At 37.8% G+C, this 24,160-nt stretch overlaps 2 protein-coding genes across 2 annotated transcripts in view; both read right to left on the bottom strand.

The window, feature by feature from the left end:
• The window catches only part of LOC137397321 (abnormal spindle-like microcephaly-associated protein homolog), a 60,041-nt gene extending 46,100 nt beyond the window's left edge, over positions 1–13,941 (bottom strand). The window contains exons 1-7 of the mRNA XM_068083612.1: positions 13,911–13,941; positions 12,967–13,100; positions 12,381–12,527; positions 8,038–8,188; positions 6,912–6,984; positions 5,050–5,208; positions 2,487–2,674 (exon numbers count right to left, since the gene is read on the bottom strand). Coding sequence (XP_067939713.1) covers positions 2,487–2,674; positions 5,050–5,208; positions 6,912–6,984; positions 8,038–8,188; positions 12,381–12,527; positions 12,967–13,100; positions 13,911–13,941 — 883 coding nt within the window. The remainder of the gene's footprint in view (positions 1–2,486; positions 2,675–5,049; positions 5,209–6,911; positions 6,985–8,037; positions 8,189–12,380; positions 12,528–12,966; positions 13,101–13,910) is intronic.
• A 346-nt stretch (positions 13,942–14,287) lies between these two features.
• On the bottom strand, positions 14,288–19,834 carry LOC137397322 (uncharacterized). Its single transcript, XM_068083613.1, has one exon. It carries the CDS (start codon positions 19,832–19,834, stop codon positions 14,288–14,290), a length of 5,547 nt encoding a protein of 1,848 aa, XP_067939714.1.
• Between the last annotated feature and the right edge of the window lie 4,326 nt (positions 19,835–24,160).

A 24,160-nucleotide genomic window follows, 5' to 3' on the forward strand; every position in this document is an offset into this window, starting at 1 on the left:
AAATGCAATGGAACAAACATAATTATATTCCTCGGGTTCGGTTCACCGATAAAAAAAATTCAATTTGCGACTAGTTTGTAATTGTGAACCGCAGGTAGAATGATGTGGGCAAGGTCGATAATGCGATTTGATCGCTTGCTGCCATTTGTTTCTTGGACTATCAACAGGCCAGTTTTCACTGGGGCAGCTGGCCGGCTGAGCCGCCCTAACTTTTTGGGAATTTTTTACGGTAAGTACAGTCCAACTCGAAAAACTCGCCCTCAGATAAAATGTAACATTTCATCTCAAACACAAGGTCAACTCAAACGGATTTGTTTGGTCAGTTCCAACGCAATGATAAATTCCTTCAGATAACTCGACCTCAACATCCTTTATTCGAAAAGTTATTTGCCCAACGGCCATGGACGCGGTTTTTATCGCTGTAGAATGTCACTTCATTCCAAGCCATAGAGACAAACATCAACCTCTAGTAGTTCTTAGGCATCATTATTATCATCAACAGAGGCAAAATATTTTTTGTTAACGACTTTTATAAAGGTTTGCAGAAGATTAAGTTTTATCAATCACCCGCTTGGCCATGTCCCATCGAAAACGTAAAAGCCTCCGAATGAACTTAAAATAAAATCCACAAAATTGATCTTTGTTAAAACGCTCAAAAGAAAAAGATGTTTTTTTTTCTGAGCGTATCAACTGCGGTCATGTTTTGCCTATTTTAATTTAAAAACGTCTCGTCAGTCATATCACTTAAAACAAAACAAATCTAAAAAAAATTACAAGTTATTGAAGAGGTGTCAGTGGTGAATCCAAACCTTTCCAGAGCCATGCTGCTTGTGTAGTACTGTGAGTGTCAGTGCATGTGTCTTATTTTCTTTCAACACACGGTGCTCACTGCATTGATTGACGTCCCCAGCAAACGATAACGCTAACTAATGCATGTGCATTGACATCAAATTCCTATCATTATAAATCATTTCTAGTGGGAAAATAATCCTAAACAATTGCAAAATAATAACGTAATAAATTTTGACAGTCAAATTATTTTGCCGGTTTATATTTTAATGATGCTATCTATAGTGGTCGTTAAAAACGTTAAAATAAATGTCGTTATAAAATTCAATTATACAGTATCAATGAACAAAGCTATTTAGTTTCGCTTTTTCGCTCGTTTGTTATGATAGTTTAGTTTCGCACATGCAACTTTCGCGAGAGGATGACACCGCGAAAACGCGAAAGTTAGATGCCGCGAATACATAAGTGTCCTAGGGTATGATTCGAAGTTGCTAAGTTCTAAATCCGACCGAATGTCTTCATATTCGTCCATAACACGGTCTACAATCAGACTTGAAAGGGTTTGGATGAATGAATGGAATACTCTTCAGGAACACCGTATGATGTAATAGTAGCCATTGTGAGGGCATATTAAAGTTCGCGCTCTGACTAAAAAGTTTTACAGGTTTTACTTTAAAATTTTGAAAGTGATATCGTCGAAATATTAACTGTATCTAAACTACACAAGGTAGCTCTTTGTTTAACTCAGCGTAATAAAAAACAGCAAATTTTATGAAAATAGCAAAAATGCTATTTCCATGCTTTCCAAAATTCTGACGAGCTGGTCAAAAAATACAGCGCCACCCTGTATTTGAAAGTCACTTCTAATAAAATACCACTGTTAGAGTAAGAGTTGAAAGATACAGCGCCATGGCGTTTACATAGAGGTTCAACGGTATATACATGTACATGTACATACATGACCTGAAAAAGCGAATAAGAGTATATGCGATAAGATTTGGACAGATTATTATCTTCAATCATTGAAAAAATGAAACATGCAGAATGAGTTATCTACCAGAATAGTTTATTTTTCATAAGAGAATGAAATTATTTTGAAGGCTGAATTTAGATAATGGGTTTTAACACACCTGTCTCTATCATTCTAAATCGGACTAAACATATCTAACTTCCGTTCCTAAAAAGCTAGGCTACGTCAAATATTTATGGGCGAAGCTTGTTGTGCCGATTGTGTTTTTTTCAAGGCAGATATTAAAATGCTTAAAAAAAGCCGTCATGACTTTTAAAGTTAGTGGACCAATCTTTATTTTGAGTACAAAATCGAAATCAGCGTGTCTGATTTACCTAGAAAATACGATAAAAGTTGTATGTGACAGTTATGGTTTAATATATAATTTATGGCTATTGACTAAATTCATAATAAGTAACAATGTTGTATATATATATATATATATAATTTATGGCTATTGACTAAATTCATAATAAGTAACAATGTTGTAAATGAGAAATTTAGTTTTCCAACAAAGTGGCCGAGTATATTTCGCACACCATTGTGCATATCAACAATAAATTAAAAATCATAAATTATACTCAACTTCTGACCGCAAGGCGGTAAATAAAAAGACCAGGTGGGATTGGTGGGAAGACCATGCTTGATGTTAGCTTACAAAGAAACTAGCGACCAGACCTCAACTTACCTCTACCCAACATACCGTCTGTTGTCTCTGAGTTAATGTTAGGAATGAGTTCTCTGGGGGCAACAGGGGAGTCAGTATTGTATGTGTTAGATCTACGTCGATGTTGGCGAGTCTTTTTCTTATAATTGGGTGTGAAAAAGCCAGGTGTACTGGGCGGAGCGACAAGAGTGCCTTCTGGTGAGTGTTCCCTGAAGCAAAAATAATTATATATATTTGTTGGCTTAAGAGTTGCCTGCTCATGATGATGAAATACATAAATGCCTAATGGAAAATGCTGTTCTCGTCTGCAAAGCAGCAATAATGTAACCATCCAGCATGATGTTTAACATTAAAAGATTAAAAAAATTATACAAAAAAAGAACTAAATAACCTCTACGACTAGTTGCCATCTGTACTATAAAATTTTACTGTAGCATCAGCAATAATATACTGCAAACACGGAGTTATAAATTCTCAGCAAACTTGTTCAAGATATTATATTAGAGATACTATATTAGGGTATGTAAAACTCTCTATACTGAATGTAATACAACGAGACAGACAATAGTTACTAAAGTACTAACAAAGTTCCGCTGTTATAAACAGTTAATGTAATGCTTATCTCAGTGCTTCAAACAGAAATGCACATTGTTCTTAAACCAAACATTTGTTTGAAGACAAAATATTCTGAATATATCTAAAAGAGGGTGTGAAAGTAGAATTTTGAAAGTTTCAAAGATTAATTGACCCAACTCGGCTCAAGGCGATTTCCTTTGGCATCTCACGGCATAATCTAGCTCTAGTTCCTGAATAGCAAGGAAGAGAGAAATTCAACAATTTTCATAATTTACTGTTTTGTTAAAAATTAAAATTAATTAAATCACAAATTAATAGAAAACAGTCAGATAGAAGCCTTGCCAATGCTGTTTTGTGAGCAACAACAAAAGTGGAAAGAAAATAGACCTGAAATAAGAATGACTCGTCAACAACTCAACTGGGATAAGATCAGTGATACGAACACTCACTCGTGTTACTAATACACGTATTTAGTTTAAACCATAACTGTCACGAACCGCTCTCATTGTTTGTTAGTAGGTAATCAGACACGCTGATCTCGATTTTGTAATAAAACTAAAGATTGGTCCACTAACTTTCAAAGTAATTTTTGTCTTGAAGGCTTTTTTTACAGCGATTCAATATAGGTGTCGCAATCGACACAACAAGCTCCGCCCATAAATATGTGATGTATGCTAGCTTTTTGGGGACGGAAGTTGGGGATGTTTAGTCCAATTTAGAGTGATAAAGACAGATGCCTTAAAACCCATTATTATCTAAATTCAGCCTTCAAAATAATCTCAGTCTTTTATGAAAGGTAGATAAACTATTTAAAATTGCTTGTAGCTTGTTACATGATGTTTAATAGGCTGAATGCCGAGAAAAATGAGCTCAAAAAAGCGCGATTTTATCACAAGCTAGCGTTGTTATCGCCCTTTTTTGAGAACATCCCCAACTTCCGGCCCTAAAAAGCTAGCATACATCCCATATTTATGGGCGGGGTTTGTTGTTCGATTGTGACACCGATATTGAATCGCTGTAAAAAAAGTCTGCAAAACAAAAATTACTTTGAAAGTTAGTGCATCAATCTTTATTTTGAGTACAAAATCGGAATCAGCGTGTCTGATTACCTATTAACAAACAATGACAGCTGTTCGGGGCAGTTATGCTTTAATGAAGAGATCAAGTGGAGCAGTGTACATATCAATGTTGACATAGAACATGAGTAATAAATATTTTGCTAGTAAATCCAGTTGTCTTCCCATGAGCAGTTTGGTGAATGTTTATGGTTGACCAGTACCATTCCTCCTATAAATATGGTAATTGTAATTATGTAATAGAAAGGCATCATTTGATTTGGAACACCCCTTCAATCTCTATTACCACCTCTCCATCTTAATAACACCCCTTCCTTTCCCCCAATACTACCCCTTCCTTTTCCCCAATACACCCCTTCCTTTCTCCCAATACCACCCCTTCCTTTCACCCAAGACTACCCCTTCCTTTCCCCAATAACACCCCTTTGTTTCCACCAATACTACCCCTTCCTTTAACCCAAGACTACCCCTTCCTTTTCCATGACCTCCACTTGTTCCCCCATGATTCCTACCACTATTCCACCTTTCATTGAAACTTTGCTCAAACACTAATCTCAGAAGGCGGCCTACGCTGCTAGTCCTCCAGATATACTTGATATCCAGATAATCAATATCAAGAGAGAGAGAAACAGGAATTATTCTACTCTGTGTTAATCACCCACCAACAATTTGCTCCTATATCATAACCAATATGAATAGATGTAGAACTAACCCATAAAACTGGGTTCATATTGGGACTAAGTGCACCATATGGACAAATCCCAACAGCATTTAGCCAATGAAAAAGAATGTCAACATATCTGGGAGTTTTGATTGGACCAAGCTACTTGTTCTGATTGGTACTTCCATCAGGCATGAACATAACCAAAACTAGGGTGCTACAAATAAGCACTCGACATCCCTTTACATAGAGGATAAGGAAGATAGCCAACCTCTCATCCGACTGTACTGCACTCAAGTCAGGAACCTGCTGTCGCTGAGAATTGTCCACCTGAGAGAGAGATGTTAATTGCAGCACTCTCTTGGCACAAGGTGGCTTCACGTCTGGTGATGGATCAGACTTGCACGCTGTACTCGTTATCTGTGGCATCCTATCAAAGACAAATTTAAAAACCCTTCTCAAGGGACAATGTTAAAAGTATGTCCTTGAATCAAATTTGGGATTTGTTTCCCCTTGCCTGTCATTTCGCTCAAATGCTGCTAACACCACATTTTTACTGTAGCTTACGGAGTACCTAATACCTTATAAATATATCAAAAATACTGAAAAATAAACTGTGTTTATTTTAACTCCGCTAAACACTCGCGAGTTTGTGCAATTTTTTTAAATAAAGCATTCAATTTGAATAAAAATTTAGTACTAACGCTTACTGAATTTGCAATAATTGCATATATTTATTGGAAACTTTTATTGCAATAAAGTATGCCTCATAATGCCACTAACAGACAAGAGTTTGTTACCAATGTGTACAGTCGTAAGGAATTCATGTTCATTAATCAAGTTCCACAATTATATCATCTGTAGTCATCATTTTCATTAGTCATCATATATCATTTTCCACAAATATTAAGTTCTATCAAACGGGAAGGTACTTGATGGTTTTAAACTGGGTTATAAAGGATTAGAGTTAATCTTCACTGATTATCTCTAATTATTATTATTTATATTATTATTGTTTGAGAAACAACTATGGATCGACATCATAATCGTCAAAACTGAAATTTCAAAACAAAAATTCAATGATTACTCAGCAAAAAGCTAGTTGTGGCAATAGACATTACACAATGTTCATGTAAGAGAAACAAAGAGACCAATAATAAACATATCTATTAGCTTCTCTAATACCAGTTCAGTAATTAAATTTTAGCTCAGCTCAATAATACTAAGAGATAAACCATTTAAATCACACAAAAAATCATCTACATTTACTATCTGCAGCAGACGATCTGCAGAAGACGATCTGCAGCAGACGATCTGCAGCAGACGATCTGCAGCAGACAACCTACAGAATATGATCTGCAGGAGACGATCTTCAGCAGATGATCTGCAGCAGACGCTCAGCAGCAGACGATCTGCAGCAGACCGATCAGGCCACATAAGACGTTACGCCAAGAGGAGGGCCAGCACACTTCTGCTATATTTAAACTTAGCGGTTAAATGTGTTACTGCACTTTCACTATAAAAATAGCCACTGATAATCCATTGCCAAACATAAACAATGTTACATATAGCTAGGTTGAATGTCGATTATAAAGCTATAACGATAATAGTCCATCCACATTAGTTGTATGTCACTCATGTGTGTCAAATAATTAGATATTAGTTCAATATAGTTATAATAAATTATTAAATACGACACAAAATAAAAAGCAAGAAGACCGTGAATGAGAATAACACATACCAATTAAAGTAATCCTCCATTTGTTTCCAGTAAATAAGGCATTTTTGAAATTGTCTTCTCATCATTCAAATGCTTAGAATTCTAGTGGGATACTATTTGAATATAATCTACTTCAGAGACATTAACTACCATTATAATGATAACATTTCCAAATATACCCCGACATCGGCATTCTGATCTATTGAAATTTTAATTTCCTACCGGCTGTGAAATTTCCTATCGACCAGCACAAAATAAAATTCTGTTTTTCAAGGTAAGCACCCACTTCTCAAACAATGAATGCTAAAACCTTGTCATTTTTAATCAACAGTCAAAATTTGCCAACTGTCAAAACTAGTGTGAACATGACACGTGTCAACAGGTCGTAACATGAATGAATGCTAGCTACTCACATCTCCTGCAGCATGCTGAAGTTATAGTCTGTCATATTCAATGTGTTGGCATTGCTCACCCTCCTCTGGTCTTCTAAAAGAATGAGAAAAAAGCTCAAGCAAGCCAGTGACACCTGCAACTACGACTTGTCACTGCCTGTCATCGGCATCTAACGTGACACAATATCACAATAATGCTCATAATGTGTGCAGCGACACAACCCAGAACACACATGTTAGGGATGTCACTCCAATGTTCATGACACCACCTACCACTGCAAATCGACAATTTGTTCTCCGCCCACTGCCCATATGTATGGAAGAATGCCTTCCACATATCTATTGCTGCCACAATCAGTTTTTAATTTAAAGTACACTCAATGCTCTCTGATTAAAAAGGTATGATAGCACATGAGCTGAAAATGAGAGTTATGGCCCTTGACAATTTACTCTCAATTTATTCTACATTGCATTCAATGTGATTGCAGCTGCTAAATCTATCTCACATAGCATCCTGATAAGCAATTGCAGAGAGCACAGGTTCTTTCTAGTTCAGAACAGGCAGGTTGAGAAAGGGTCATAGGAAATCTGCTCATGCTGCTTTTAGAAGACTTCATTGGTTGCAGTACACTGAAATTTGTGTCTGCCATATGAAAAATTGTAATTTATAGAGAAATTATGTTTAGCATGAGATAAATATTTATTCATATATTTATAAATACTTATTATAATATTAATGATACCTTAATATGTACTTAAAGTATTAAATACAGTATTTAATACCGTATTAAATCTTATAGTACCGTATTTAAATGTTATAACAAGTGTAATGTATTTGTATACAGCATATTTAATACAATATATATTTATATTACATGTATATTAGTAGATTCTTATTATGGTAGACATATAACCATGCCAGCTTGCTAACTTTCATGCTTAGTCTGATGAATGATTTGACCACGTTGACAGACACTCTGGTGGGCGGAGATAGAAAAACAAGAGGGTGACTGATGAATACCAGCCTCCATAAAAATAGTAAAATCAACCGTATTCCATGCTCAAACAAAAAAATCATTACATTGCCTTGCTGAAAAAAAGTTTATAAGATTGCATGAAAAGACAGCAGCAAATTAAGTAATCTTACCAAAAACAAATGTTTTGTTGGCTGGACGTTGAATTGTAGGCTTTTTAAACCCTTGAGCTGCGTCAGGCGGAGCCATATTCTCCTTACCACTATGAGGATCAACACTAGCTTTGGCCTTGACAAACGTAGTGGTGCTTTTCTTCCTTCCTTTCTACAAACATATCTCATGAATGGAAACACTTAAATTGTAAAATAGATATATGTTGTGAGCTGGAACCGTCAGGTGTGTACCATGTGGCCTGTCAGTACCATGTGACCTGTCAGTGACATGTGACCTGTCAGTAACATGTGACCTGTCAGTAATATGTAACCTGTCAGTACCATATGACCTGTCAGTACCATGCTGTCAGTATGTGGTGTGATCATATCTGTAGTTCTGTACAGACTAGTACTGGGCACGGGTAATAAAACTTGTTGAACTCGCGGGTTTATCTTCTCTTGAGTCTCAGGTAATAAGATTTTGAGTATTTCGATCTTGCGGGTTCGAGTTTTGACTTGCGAGTTCGGGTTTCGGTACATGGATCTGTCGAGTAGAGCGGACGAACCCTTTGAACCCTGGCTTTTTTGTCAATGCGCGTCAGTAACCCTGGGCAGTCTGTCCAACGATCCGAAGTTTAAAAACTTTTATCCCACGACCAAATGAGCGGAGCGAATGTTTGAGAGTTTTATGATAAATGCATGTGCACACAACTCACGAAAATTATTTATTGCCAACATCGCGAACCCTTGCACCGAAATCTCATCAACAAATTTCACAATTTTTCTGTGGAGTCGTTTAAGTATAATAACGATATAATACACATATAAACCTATTTAAATATATTACCAAGTCTTTGAAAAGTGTCAACAGTATCTTAAAACTTACCCATCTGATCAAATTATGCACCAATAGACAAATTAATTTGGCCGAAAATCGTTATTAAAACTATCCAAGCCTTACTTTTATCAAAATTAAGACCTGCAATTGAAACGCTGAGCGACAGAGAATAGAATGATTAAGTCATGCACATTTCACGAAAAAATAACGTGCACATTTCACCAGTCTATTGCATTGTCGAATTGCTGAAGGTTTCTGTAATTAACGTAGGAGTACTGAAATATAATCTTTTTTTTTGCCGATTTCAAAGTAACTGACATTTTAGAATCTTTTGAGTACTTTGGTATTCTAACTGATGTCCAACGCAGTGAAAGTAAAGGAAATAACATATTTTTTTCTAACGATTCTTATGAGTTTATTACAATAATTAATTATAAGGTTGGATGACTATTGAAGTGTTATAGTCACACTAACAACGTCGATGATGGGCAATATGTTACTATTATTATTTTTCTAAATAGTTTTGTTAAATAGATTTTCTAAAAATCTATATAAATATCACAACTTCTTGATATTGTTAGCTATGACGTTTTGAAATGTAAACAAAATTGTGCATTGGTTTTCTATTATTACTGTATTACTATATTAATAATATTGGTTATTCTAATAATATCAGTGCATTTTACTTCTAATATTGCATTTCTCCTATTGCAGGGGGAGAGATATAAACATATAATCTTTCCTTTCATTATTGCTATTTGTTGTATATAATAACACACACACCCAGTACATTACAGCTACTATTGCAGTTATCCTATTGCACTGCAGTGCCATTTGACTGCTAATATTGCATTTCTCAACCATCAGTACCCTTTCTCTTTTCCAATATCACTTTGGACGTGGGCTGTATGACAGGGGAATTTTTAGTTATATACCGAATATGTATATCTGGACGTGCTCATAATACAATGATATTTGGTAGAACACTGGTAAAAAAAGTTGAACAACCCACAGCAAATTTCATCAAACAAAAAAAACAGTACTTTACCATTATTCGAGCTAAAACTATAAAAGTGTGAAAGATTTTAAAAAACTCACAAAAACATTTACAATAGCATCATATCCATTGGGCACATGTTCATCATTATTTTATGACTCAAAATATACTGGAAAATTATAATTAGTATTGTAAAATTCTTCGTTTGCATCACAATCACTTATGAACTACCAACAACTGAGTCATGCCGGTTTTTCCGTGATATCGTTCAAATAAAATTTGTTATTAAAACGAAGGAAGTAGGCAAAGATATTTGAAAACCGTTACAAATGGAATTGAATTTCTGGTCTAATATCTTCTGCAAAAATTAATTTGATTGGTTTACGCTGTTACTTAGAAACGGCTTTTGTAAACAAAGCCATGTGAATATCAGATTTTTGTCGATAGAGATTCTGACACATCCTACGCAATGCCTGAAAACCGACAGTTGGGGTTCAAACTTTAAAGAGTTAAGGCTGTGACCCCGAATATCGGTAGTTAGAAAATAGTAAAAAACAATAAATATATTGAATAGAATTATAATTGCATAGTAAACTTTATTGCATTGTAAATTTTAAAATATTTCTGATGTTTGGAAATTTTCAATATAAAACCCATATTAACCAACCCAATACCCGAAAAACCTGTTGGCCAAGAAGTACTCGTGCCAAGCACTACCGTCTACCCGATACTTCAACGGAAGGGGACGACTCTAAACCCGTTGGCCAAGAAGTATTCGTACCCAGCACTGGTACAAACTGTTGCCTAGAACCATTAAAAAATGGAGTGTTAAAAATATAGCCTTCATAATCATTCAAAAACATAATTTTACAGCTGTTTGGATTACATATTTGAAATGAGGACAAAATAAGGATTAAGATTAAGTTAATATATAATTTATGGCTATTGACTACATTAGTAATGAGTAATAATGTTGCAAATGAGAATTTTAGTTTTCTAACAAGAGATCCAGTTGATCTCGCACACCGCTTTAGGGGAACGCAAGGTTACCCGTGTTATAGATAATCCCCTGACTGCATTAGTTTGGTGTTAAGCTGCCAGTTGCCATGTTCTCCACTGACAGAATGTATACGACTTTTTAAACAAAGAATTTATCTTGGCGTTGTCTTACACTGTTACCAAACCAATGACATGTTTATAGTGATTTGAACGCCTGAAAGTTGTGGTTGTCCTTTCATTTGGTCGCTAAGAAAAAATATTGCACCTCACAGGAATCAAACCCAGATATTCGGATGCACAAATGTTAAGCCAAGCGCAATACCACTAAACCATGCAGCCACCTTGCCCGGGCTTGGTATAATTGTCTTAAGATAAATGGAATATCTTTACTAAAACAATACCTGCGTTTTGGGCCAGCTTAACAATCGTGACACATAACGGCCAACAGTGCTAGAGACTGGAAACAAGCACTTTACGCTCAAGTTTCTTAACCAATGTAATGACTATTTGCCATATGTATCACTGTATTCCGTGTAGCTTGATGGTTAAGTTCGCCACCTCTAGATCTGGGAGATCCTGAGATCGAATCAAGTGCCATGCGGATATTTCATTGTAAGATTTTAATTGCTAAAACTGGACACAGGCTTTGGCAAAGAGACAAACTCTGAGATTTATATAGATTTGCCAAATGCACGCACTATCACACAAAATCACTACTGTGTGAAAGTTTTAATGGTAGAAAGATAAAAAGTATTCGTTTTTTAACATGACAGATGTGAAAGAAAACTTATTTCTTAGAATCGCTTTTGTGAAAAAACAACCAAACAAATTATGAAACCTGGTATTAAGATAAGAATTTTGAACCTATTGGGTTTGCAGCAGAAGACAACTCCGAATAAGAAGAATAATTTAATAAACACTTCAAATTTTTGTAATTAAAAAACTTTTCGACCTTTTTGATGTTGCAAAAGACCACATCAGAAAAATGAGGCAGAGCCCAACGCTGCCAGTTTGCGTGTACCTGGATGTACATATTGGTATCTAGCGGTCGGCTGTGTATATACAAATAGTTGTTCCTAGTTTCTCCTAGTAAACACGGTAAGACCATTGAGTTAGTAGCAGATGATAGTTATACCTTCTATAGTCTTCTAATTATCATTTCTATCGGCAAGTTTTCATAGTTTCTTATTTTATAAAGTGATGGTGTTAACTACTGTCATTAAATCATTAGTCCAAAATCTATTGATAATTTGAAATATTCCAACCGCAAATTTTCGACAACTCCTGAAATTTTGCAAAAAACTTTCTACTGTAAATGCTCATGGCTCATAATACTTGCAGAAATTGGCTAAACCAAAGATAATTAGATGAAACGAAAGTAGCCTATTCTTTGTTTCATGATCTTCAACGAGTCAGTCTCGCATTCAAAGTCCTTCCAACTTAATTTTTTATGAACAATTAAAACAGTGAAAGTATGAGATGCCGTTATAACTGGAAAGTTTGGTCCAGAAAACTTAAGCGGCTAATTACCTTGACCTTAGCCTTGGGATCTGGCTCACATTTGCCAAATACGGATACGTGCAACCTGAAGGACTTATACCCATTGTCAGCAACGAACTTTACAACTCCGTGCTGTCCACCGACCTCCGCTGCCTCCCAGAGTATAGAGACAAATATCTAGAATAACGAAAAGTATCCAGAATTTAGACAAATATCTAGAACAAGGCTGGGAAGCAGCGGCCATCCCAACCTACCCAATCGATTAGAGCTTAGGCGTACATAACAGTGTGAATCAAAACCAGAGAAAAGTTACAGCTACAACCTTTAACTCGGAGATAGAGAATATTAAATGTTTACAGGGCAGTGTAATTTCAGTCCTGCAAATAATAATTTTGATAAAATAATCTTTTCCAATGCAGTATGAAGTAGCATTCGAGGAGTCTAGCCTGTAATCCTAAGAATAAAACTTATTTTAAGGCTCGAAGATCAGATAGCACTCAGGCAGTTAACATACAACAAAGTTTTCGCTAAACAAGTTTCAAGAAAAGTATTTATATTTGAAGGTAAAATATCGAAAGCTAATACTACAAAAACTAAAAATGAATCGTATACATACATGTGACTTGTTGGGTACCAGCAGCACCGTCTCCTGCGTGTCTAGTTTAAAACTGGCAGGAACCTTGTCTACAGTAAGTATTGCATCATGCACCTGTTCATTTATCACTTTTATATACCTGCGCTTGCACTTTCCTGTGAACGATAAAAATCAGGGATCATCAGAGATTGTTGAAACTTGATTGGATTAACAAACGATTAACTGATTAGTGCAAAGTTTTAGCTCAAAGACATATGCTTACTAAGCTGCAAACACGGTAAATGTTTTAGTGAAGGTAAGTTTGCCTTTACTGACTCACCAGGTAAGTAACTCAAATTTATAGTGTTATAGCAATTCAGTTGGCTAAATTGCTAGATTGGCTTAGATTCACTGATGTGAAATGACTTGACTAAGGAAGTGTTACTCTGTAATGCTCTTTATTATTATTCTCCAAACATAATGGTCAAAACACACCGTGAAGTCTGCAATAGAACAAGTAGCACTAAGCGAAATGCTCACATGAGCTATAATTGCAAATGAAAACTGCATGTATAAATGAGACATAAATGCAACTGTGACAATTACATAACAGCAATTACAGAGTAATTAATTCAAAGGTAAAGCATCAAATATAATATACAAAATGTAACATACCTTTTGCCTCCTTAGCACTTAGCTTTGAACAAATGGTTAAACTTTAACTTTGCGTAGCATACGTATTGACAATAAAATGATAAAGCATAAATTTCTAAAGAGAATTGCATCTGGTCTGATGCATTGCAAATTTCTAACTGATTGAGCAGCCTGAAAGTATCGCCGGCAGCAAAATGGGACACAGGTGCTGTCGCGCTCCTACTGGCCCCACCAGAAAAGGTCCCACGCCAGAGCACCAATCAAAAAACTGGGCTACTCGGAAGAACGGAGGAAGCAAGAGCCCAGCAACGGCTGGTCAAGAAAGCACCAACTGCCCACCTCTATGACCTGACAAGAACTCATTTCTGACCACAATACACTGAACTAATGGCGTGCTGACCACAATACACTGAACTAATGGCGTGTATGTGAACACATTTTATTGTTCTAAAGTGTGAGTCAGCAATAAACAGCAGGTGGCATATAACGTAAAAACTTAATGAAACTACAGGCAAAAGCTAGAAATACAAGCAAGAGTTACAAAATCACTACACTCCCACCTAAATTTTGCTGACAAAAATTTATAACATATTCAGTTAGTGGGAAACAGATTGCTAAATATAATTGTGATTGCGCGAAGACATGCAAGCTTAAAATATATGGTTATATAAGGCTAGATAAGGGTACATAATACAAGTGTAATAACGTATTAAAGTTTTGTAGACTGCCCTTGTTCTTTTAGGCTAGAGTCCTGATTCTTATATTTTCGTTGAAGAAGCACTAGTTTCTGAATGGGTCTTCTAAGGTAAACTGCTGTAGCGAGAGGTATTCCTTTACAGTCAAGGTGCTTGTTGCCCAGTCTTATAGTAACGTTTCTCACTAGACCATCCGTACCTGGGTGTACCTCCTCTACTACTGCTATCTGCCACTGGTTGCGTGGTCTGTCATTTTCTGTAAGTAAGACCAAGTCTCCTTCTGCGAGATTCTCTTTTGCAGTAGTCCACTTTTGTCTCTTGGTGATGCTAGATAGATAATCGGTTTTCCAAATATTCCAGAAGTCATTGGCAAAAGATTGTACTCTGCGCCAACGAGCTCTGCTATAAATATCTTCCTCTGAGAAATCTCCTGGTGGTGGAGCAACTTGTGATGCTTTTTGGGTCAGCAGATGATTAGGGGTAATAACTGTGCTATTTGGGTCTTCAGAATCAGCCGCTGTAATAGGTCTACTGTTAACAGTGGCCATTGCTTCATATAGTGCAGTTCTGAGCATAGTTGTATCCATTCTCCCGGCATATTTGAGGGAAATCTCATTTAGCACTGAACGAATACTTCTTATCTGCCTCTCCCACACCCCTCCTTGATGGCTGGCTGTGGGCGAAGTCATCTTGAATTCTATCTGGTGCTGTTTCATGAAGTCTTTTGTCTTTTTGTCACTCATTATCTCTAGTTGCCTCTCGAGCTCATTTTTGGCGCCGACAAAATTAGTACCATTGTCACAGAATATTAAGCTGACTGGGCCCCGTATAGCCATGAAACAACGGAGTGTGTTTAAGAATGCATCAGTGGAAAGGTCGTCTACCACTTCCACGTGGATGGCTCGAGAGAACAAACAGGTGAACAGTACGCCCCATCGCTTCAGCTCTGAGCGACGTTCTTTAATTTGAAAAGGACCAAAACAATCTACTCCTACGTTAGTAAAGGGAGGTGTATTTTCTACTCGTTCAGCTGGTAAGTCTCCCATCATCTGTGTCTCTGTGAAGCCCCGAAGGCGTCGACATATAGTACAGTTCTTGATGATCTCTTTCGTAGTCTTTGTACCACCAATTATCCAAAAGCCATTCTGTCTTGTAGCACTTGCAGTGTAAGCTGTGCCAAGATGATGCGCCTTCTCATGAGTGTCTCTTATCATCAGCTTTCCTAGATAGCAGTTTCTCGGTATTATGATAGGATGCTTCTCATCTTCTGTGAGTACTGTAGACTTGTTGGCCCTCCCACCGACACGGAGTAGACCTTTTGTGTCTATGTATGGGTTCAGTGGTAACAAATTACTCCTCTTTGGTAGTTGATTTTGTCTATCCTTTAGCGTCAATAAGTCTTGTTTAAAGTGATAGCATTGAGCGATCTTTATTACTACTTCTTGAGCGCTTTTTAAGTCTTCAAGGTCCGGTGACTGCAAATTTTTCCAAGACCTTTTGGCAGCCATCTGTCGTAGGTAGGCAATAGAAGTTACCAGCCTTTTGAGAGAGCTAAATTTGGTGAAGCTATGGTAAATTGTTTCCTGTTGCAGCTTAGTAGCTTTAACACCCTTGAGCTGTTTTACCTCAGGATCTTTGTCATCGATAGGCATTCTACTCGGTTGTTTCTCGAATTGGTCTTCTAGGTTGTGGCATTTCAGGAACTTAGGCCCGTTGAGCCACATAGAAGTTTTTAACTGGTGGCAGCCTGTGCCACGAGATGCAATGTCAGCAGGATTTTCTCTACTGCTTACGTGATGCCACTGCTGTATGCCCGAGCACATCTTTATCTCACGTATACGATTAGCGACATACACGTGGAACCTCTTCTGCTCGTTAGCCAAGTAAGCTAGGACTATTTCCGAATCTGTCCAAAATTCTTCACTGTCCACTGTAAGGTCCAACTCTCTGTGAAGTATCGCACTCAATTGGGTGGCCATGACAGCGCCTTGCAGTTCCAGCCTAGGCACGGTTGTGATTCCTTTACTTGGAATTACACGTGATTTGGCCAACAAAAGGCTGGTGTGGATGTCATTGTTTTCATTTATCAAACGTATGTATGAGCAAGCGCCTATGCCATCCATGCTCGCATCACAAAAGTGATGTAGCTCCCTTCTTTTTACTGTTCCAAAACCAGTAGGCTTAATACATCTGGGGATCTTGATAGTATCAAGCATATCCAGCTCTTGAACCCATTTTTTCCAAGGTTCCTGAACATCTTTAGCAATGGGTTCGTCCCAATCGGTACCTGATTTATTTACTTTTTGTAGAATTTTCTTCCCTACTAATGTGTAGGGTGCTAAAAAACCCAAGGGATCGTACAGTTGGCTAACCGTTGAAAGTATACCTCGTCTGGTTGATGGCTTCTGCTTGATTCCACTGTTTGTAAACCTCAGCACGTCTTTGTTGACAGACCACTCAAGACCAAGCGTCCGTTGCGCTGGCAAGTTATCACTATAGAGGTCCACGTCCTGGATTGCTCTCTCTGTGTCTGGTAGTTCTCGTAAAGCTTCCATTTTGTTGGAAACGAATTTGTGGAGTCTCAGATTGCCCTTTTTACAAAGGTTTCTTGCCTCCGTGATGAGTTCTATAGCTTCAGCTGTAGTGGAAACACTTGTTATCCCGTCATCTACGTAAAAGTTTCTTTTTATAAATTCTGACGCTGCTGAAGTCTCTTCATGTTGGTCTGCTAACTTTTGCAGACTATAAGTGGCCACAGCTGGGGATGATGTTGCGCCAAACAAGTGTACCCGCATGCGGTAATCCTTGATATCACCATCCTTTCCAAACCACAGAAATCTCAAAAAATCTCTATCTTCCTTGTTTACATAAAAATTGTGGAACATTTTCTCCACGTCACATGCGATGGCTATGGGTTCTTTTCTGAACCTCAGCAATATTCCCAACATGTTATTTGTCAGATCAGGTCCCTGTAAGAGATGTTCGTTTAGCGATGTGCCACCAAAGGTAGCACTACAATCGAACACTACCCGGAGTTTGTTCTTTTTTGGATGGGTGACGGCAAAGTGAGGTATATACCAAACATGTCCACAATTAGGCGGGTCGTTGATTTGCTCTGCATGGCCTCTTTTCAACAAGTCCTCCATAAAGGAATTGTACTCTTGTTTGAAAGAGTCGTCTTTATTCATCTTTTTCTGAAGTCCAAACAGTCGTTTTTCTGCTTGTATACGGTTATTGGGTAGGAAAGGTTTGAGCCGGAAGGGTAAAGGTGCTTCAAGATAACCTTCTTCGTTTGTGTGAATGCCGTGTTCCATTATATCTAAAAACTTTAGGTCGTCCTGTGAAACCATCAAGTTCTCATCGCTGTCGCTGTATGTCGTTGCTGTAGCATTTGCTCTGGTCATATTTTCTTGATGTTGATAATTCTTTCTCTTGCCTCCAAGTATGGTCCAACCTAACATGGTTTTCTGTGCGAATGGTTCTCCAGCTTTGCCCAAAACGGCTTCTAGCGGTGCAAAGGCTTGAGGGCAATCGGCTCCTATCAGCATACCAATTGGTATGTCCAGTGGTGGGGGAAACTTCTTAGCGTGATCTTTCAAATGAGGATACTTCCCGACATTAATCTTGTTAGGTATGTTCTTGACATTTCCGGTCAGTTTGTCCCAGCCATAGGCCTCAACCATAGCATAGTCTCTTTGCTCGTAACCTTGTATTCTGATGTTTTTGTACTTATGGATGGTTGTGGTGGACTCTCCATTCAGGGTGTCCATTGTCACGGTTTCCACAGTGTGCTCAGCGTTGATAATTTCAGCGGTTTTAGTAGTCATGTAGGAAGAATCAGATTGAGTATCTAAAAGAGCGTACACTAGTGCTCTTTTGTTGGGGTCAGCTGCAGTAGAAACATAGATGGGCACAACCATACTCATTATGCCCTCTTGTACGCCTGTTGCTTTAACGGCTTGCTTTGTGGGGTGATCTTTTGCAGACCTTTGTGCTTCGTTCTCTTCTTTCGCTTCTTCAGTTTTCTTTAGCATTCTGCTCTGATCCGTGGTTTGACTCCTAGCCTTAAATTCACCAGGTTCTTTGTGTAGAATTGTGGGGTGCCTTTTGTTACACTTTTTGCAGGTGGCTCTTTTTCCACATTCTTTAGATCTGTGCCCATTATGGAGACAGCCCCAACATAGCTTGTGCTCTTTTATAAAGGCTTCTCTTTTCTCATCAGTCATCCTTGAAAGAACAAAGCACTCGGACGTGGGGTGTGGCTTCGTACAATGAACGCACATCTCTCTTGTAGAACTGGTATTAAAGGTTCGAAGATTTCCAGACCCAGGGTTGCCTTTAGGCTTCCTTTTAGTTTCTCTACTTGTGCTACAAAGTTTCATCAGAGGTTCATCAGCCACTTCTGTATGGTCTACCACGAAGTCCACGAACTCTGCAAACTCAGGGTATTTTTGTTCAGCTTTTCTCTTTTCTTTGACTTTTCTAGCCCAGCTTCTGATAAGCCAATCGGGCAGTTTTGCTGCAAGATTTTCATTTTCCTTGCTACCGCTGAGAGACTCTAATTCCGGCACATTTGCCATGGCTGATTTCACGTGTAGTAGAAAGTCAGCGTAACTTCGCAATTCTGTTGAATCTCTGACTCCAATTTTAGGCCAGGCTGCAAGTTTGTCTCTTAGCGCTCGGTCAACATTATGCTTACTGCCGAATCGTCCTTTCAGTTCTTTTCTAGCATCTAAATATGCTTTCTCTGTATTAGTGATGAAGTGGCCACTTATGGCATCTTTGGCTTTACCTGATACGTAAATCTTTAGGTAACGAAGAGGTTCTTTCCCTGTCAAGCCCTCAGACTCAATGAATGAATCAAAATCTATCTCCCAGTCTTGAAAGCTTATAGGGTCGCCATCGTAAACTGGTGGAGCTGGTGTTGACCTTCTGGTAGCCTTCATCGTGGTGATCAGACTGTCCGCCAGCTCTTTAACAGGATTCAAGTCTCTGTTTTGAGAAAATTGGCCTGCTGATTGGGTGTCAACTTGAATGATTTCAGCTGATGGAGATGCACGGGTGCTCAGATTATGCTGAATCGTGGGAAGTGCCGTGATTTGTGTGGGTGTTTCCTGGATCACTTTCATTTTTGCCATAAGCCTGTTAAACTTTGTGAGTTGTTCATTATACGCTTCAGCTGTTTGTTGAAGTGCTAATTCCTCATCTGCAAGTTCATGAGCAAGTCTTTGGCGTTGCTCTAGCAATTCTTGGAGTTTCTCTCTCTTTTGTTTTAATTCGGTACGAAATGCCGCGTACATGTTAGTGGTTGTTTCATCAACTGTGTTCTCAGTAACAGTTTCCAGCTCTAAATACTTGTCATTTACAGATTGTAAACATTCATCTATATCACTACAAAATTTCTCAACAGCACTATCTTCTTTTTTCTCCAAATCATCAAAAAGAGATTCTACTAACTCTAATTGCGTCACTATAATATCAGCCACTTCCTTATTGAGAGAAGCTGCTTTGATGCGCTTTGATTCGCGCCTGTGCTTCTCTACTACACTATCACTATCCATGTTGAAAGGCAAAGCTTAAATCAGGTGCAGACTAAATTGCCTAAATTAGCTGACTCAAGTGACTGACAATATACCTATGGCTCGTAAACGGTAAAGGTATTCCGTTTGTTTCGAAATGACAGTCTAATATTTCTTGTGGTTATATCGTGAAAACTAATTAGTGACTCAAGCACTACTATTATTTAATGACAATAACAATGATGCACTTGTCGCGCACACTACACTTTGAGTTTCTTACGTATCAATTAACAGTGTTTACGCTCAGAATTCTTATGCTTAGAAATGATTCAGGCAACCCACAAAGAGCGAGCAGCGTACCGCCAAACCAAGCCGCGAGATAAGAGTCTGCAGAAACCAAGGCTGATGCAGCCAAGCACGAAGCGACAACAGGCAAAAAATGCACACTTGCGCGACGATTACGTTCAGCCTGCTCAATTTACAATTTGTTTAAAATTGGTACAAGTACACACAATATACCACAAAAGGGAGGCACTTTGACACAAACTAAAAAACAGCTTTGAATAATGCTCTATCAGATCAATGGAAAGAGTGTCAGAGAATATTCTCTAATACATAAGTGTACTTATCTAAGATTTGGTAAAGCTCTCCTGAGTTGTCTCCTCTATTACCGATAGAAATGTTTATTTGCTATTGCGATTGTCTCTTTATTACGAGTGAATCGTCTCTGTATTTCTCCAAGGTAAGACGTTGGATACTTAGGAAAATTCTGTACGCAGTAGGTAGACACGGGGTCTCTGTAGGTAACTGTACGCCGTAGGTAGACACGAGGTCTCTTCTGTGGGTAGACTTTAGGTCTCTGTAGGCTGTAGGTAGACACGGGGTCTCTGTAGGTAACTGTACGCCGTAGGTAGACACGAGGTCTCTTCTGTGGGTAGACTTTAGGTCTCTGTAGGTAGCTGTAGGCTGTAGGTAGACACTGGGTCTCTGTAGGATAATTCCTTCAATATTCTTTTCTTAGGCTTGAGACTACTGCCACGTTTAGGCGGAAGACTTCACTATAGCAATTCAGTTGGCTAAATTGCTAGATTGGCTTAGATTCACTGATGTGAAATGACTTGACTAAGGAAGTGTTACTCTGTAATGCTCTTTATTATTATTCTCCAAACATAATGGTCAAAACACACCGTGAAGTCTGCAATAGAACAAGTAGCACTAAGCGAAATGCTCACATGAGCTATAATTGCAAATGAAAACTGCATGTATAAATGAGACATAAATGCAACTGTGACAATTACATAACAGCAATTACAGAGTAATTAATTCAAAGGTAAAGCATCAAATATAATATACAAAATGTAACATACCTTTTGCCTCCTTAGCACTTAGCTTTGAACAAATGGTTAAACTTTAACTTTGCGTAGCATACGTATTGACAATAAAATGATAAAGCATAAATTTCTAAAGAGAATTGCATCTGGTCTGATGCATTGCAAATTTCTAACTGATTGAGCAGCCTGAAAGTATCGCCGGCAGCAAAATGGGACACAGGTGCTGTCGCGCTCCTACTGGCCCCACCAGAAAAGGTCCCACGCCAGAGCACCAATCAAAAAACTGGGCTACTCGGAAGAACGGAGGAAGCAAGAGCCCAGCAACGGCTGGTCAAGAAAGCACCAACTGCCCACCTCTATGACCTGACAAGAACTCATTTCTGACCACAATACACTGAACTAATGGCGTGCTGACCACAATACACTGAACTAATGGCGTGTATGTGAACACATTTTATTGTTCTAAAGTGTGAGTCAGCAATAAACAGCAGGTGGCATATAACGTAAAAACTTAATGAAACTACAGGCAAAAGCTAGAAATACAAGCAAGAGTTACAAAATCACTACAAGTGTAATTGCTTTATTAACAGTGGACCGCCGGGCACTCGGCTACTCTACTATAATAAGTGTCGGGTCTGTCCAAATTTACAGTTGGAGTTTGAAAAAAAGAACGCATCCTTCGGGATTTGACCCCACAACAATGTTGCTTCAACTATCAGCGCGCTACCACTTGCGCCGATAGTTCACTGTCTATTTAATGGATTTATTGGGCATATACTTATTCTCTGTGCTGCATTGGCACTCCTAACGATGTCTCACAGCATTTAAAACACTCTGGCTACTAATTGTTAAGTATAGTAGAGCATAGTCTACCTTGAATAATAGTTCCGAAGTCGACCTTGGGTGGGCGGGAGAAATGATCAATAATCATGACATCATAGTTCTCAGGTGTCGATTCAGCGCCTGCCTTCTGAGATGCCACGCTGTCTTTATCAAACCAGGATTTGCGAGTCCTCCTATAAAATGAGGATTGAAACGAGATTAGACAAATAGTTAAATTTTTAGTATTCAAAGTCTCTTCCCTCTCATAATACTTTTACAATTTGGCCGAACCACAGGCTTCTATTCTAAACATTTTATCTCCTCATGATTGATTATCTCTAAAAGAAAGTGTTCTTATTCCTCCACCTTCTTCAAATTCACACTTTTTTTGCTAAATGTATACCTTATATAGGTATGTAAAACTGGCTCACTATGACTATGTACCGTAAAACCTTTATTTGAACGCCACCCTGAGAGAAGGGTTGAAAAATAGAGTGCCACTCTCTAACTGAACGCCACCTCAATTTGACCGCCACTTTGACATTATTTGATCTTTATGAGCCATATCAATTGATCAGTATAAAAATGTCCACAAAACTGTCTTAATAAAGAATCGTTTACATCAATAACATTTACTTCTCTCATTGTCCAATTCCAAAACTTTTTCGGTTTTCGCAAAAAAACTGAACGCAACACCAAAAAATAATCAATAACTGCCTCAGACTAATAGCAGTTCTTTGTTTAACGCGGTTTTGATACTTCGAAGTACATGTATATAAAAGTATGTATGTCAAAATTGTATGTATATAAAAACGGTTTACATTTACGATGAACGACTAGTTTTAGGGTGAAGGTTGTGTTTCACGAGCAAAACTTTTACGCATTGCATTTGTGCTAAATGCAACATATGTATTTATTTTATGTATTATAAGAACGGTTCATTTATGTCACTTGTTCATGAATATATATATTTGTAGCATTTGATCGATGATCATTAAATGTAACTTACAAATATAAAGATTTATAGCATATTATTTAATAGCATCCTTGTGGTTATCTTAACACAACTTACCATAGATCGACACAAGTAACTCCTCTGCTATTGCACATAAAAGCTAGTTTTGGCTGCAAACTCTAGCAAACATATAAATGAGTGAAATGACCTTTTATTAATAATGTTGAATATAGATATAAAATAAAAATATGCTCTCAAATTTAGAATGAAATAAAAAATTGAAAGCTCTAACAAATTGCATAGCAAGGCATAGGCTACAATATCATCGCAGATTACTTGCAAGCAATAGATAGCAACTGGTAGAGATATCTCTCGGCTTCCCAAGGCATATTTATTTAAAGATCTTTGACAAGTTAAAGGTAAGTTAGTAGATTTAACGCATCTAGAAAGTTTAACATCGCTCCGACAGAAGAGGAGAGCGAAGTATAGGGGACATTTGCCTCACTGAAAAAAGCTAAATTTATCTTCCCAAAATTCTGACGATCCATTTGAAAAATACACCGCCAGTCTCTATTTGAACCCCACCTCCAATTGACCACCACCAGAGAGGAAGGGTTAAAAAATAAAGCGCCATGGCATTTAACAATTAGAGATTTCACGGTATATTTAGTCTGAACTAATGACTGGATACAAAATGCTCTTCATATTTTAGTCAAATGATGAAAATGCTTAAAAAAAACAAGGAATACATGCAAGACAGTTTAAGACCTGCATTTCAATGCTGCGTGGTACTAGCAGTGAAAGTCTTGTTCAATAGTCACAAAAGCTATAAAAGAATCTAACGTGAGACTTCAAGGCATATTCTCATCATTGATCCGACCTAGCAATACTTTTACGAGTTGGCTTTTGAGGTGTCAACAGGTAACATCTTCAAAACATTTGAAAATAATTTAATACAAACTATATATACAAACACTCACACAATTTTGAGGAAACAGTGCAGAGCTATTGACAAGTGCAAATCCGAATATCACTGGCAAAGGTTACAAATTGTGCTGTCGTGTTAAACGCAATGCATTTTCTACCTGGATAAACCTGATGAACCAAGTGCCACATCAAACTGTACATCGCAACGTTTCGTCATAGATGTGTATAGTTATGATGGTTAGAGCATCATTGCATCATGGAACCACCAGCATCTAAAGAAGATATCTTCAATATTTTCAACACTGTATGCCAAGTACTTGTCTTCAAAGAACT

Source organism: Watersipora subatra, chromosome 5 (assembly GCF_963576615.1).
Source record: "Watersipora subatra chromosome 5, tzWatSuba1.1, whole genome shotgun sequence".
NCBI lineage: Eukaryota > Metazoa > Bryozoa > Gymnolaemata > Cheilostomatida > Watersiporidae > Watersipora > Watersipora subatra.

Excerpts from the sequence above, each read along its gene's own strand:
- LOC137397322 (XM_068083613.1), bottom strand. The coding sequence starts at position 19,834 with ATGGATAGTGATAGTGTAGTAGAGAAGCACAGGCGCGAATCAAAGCGC.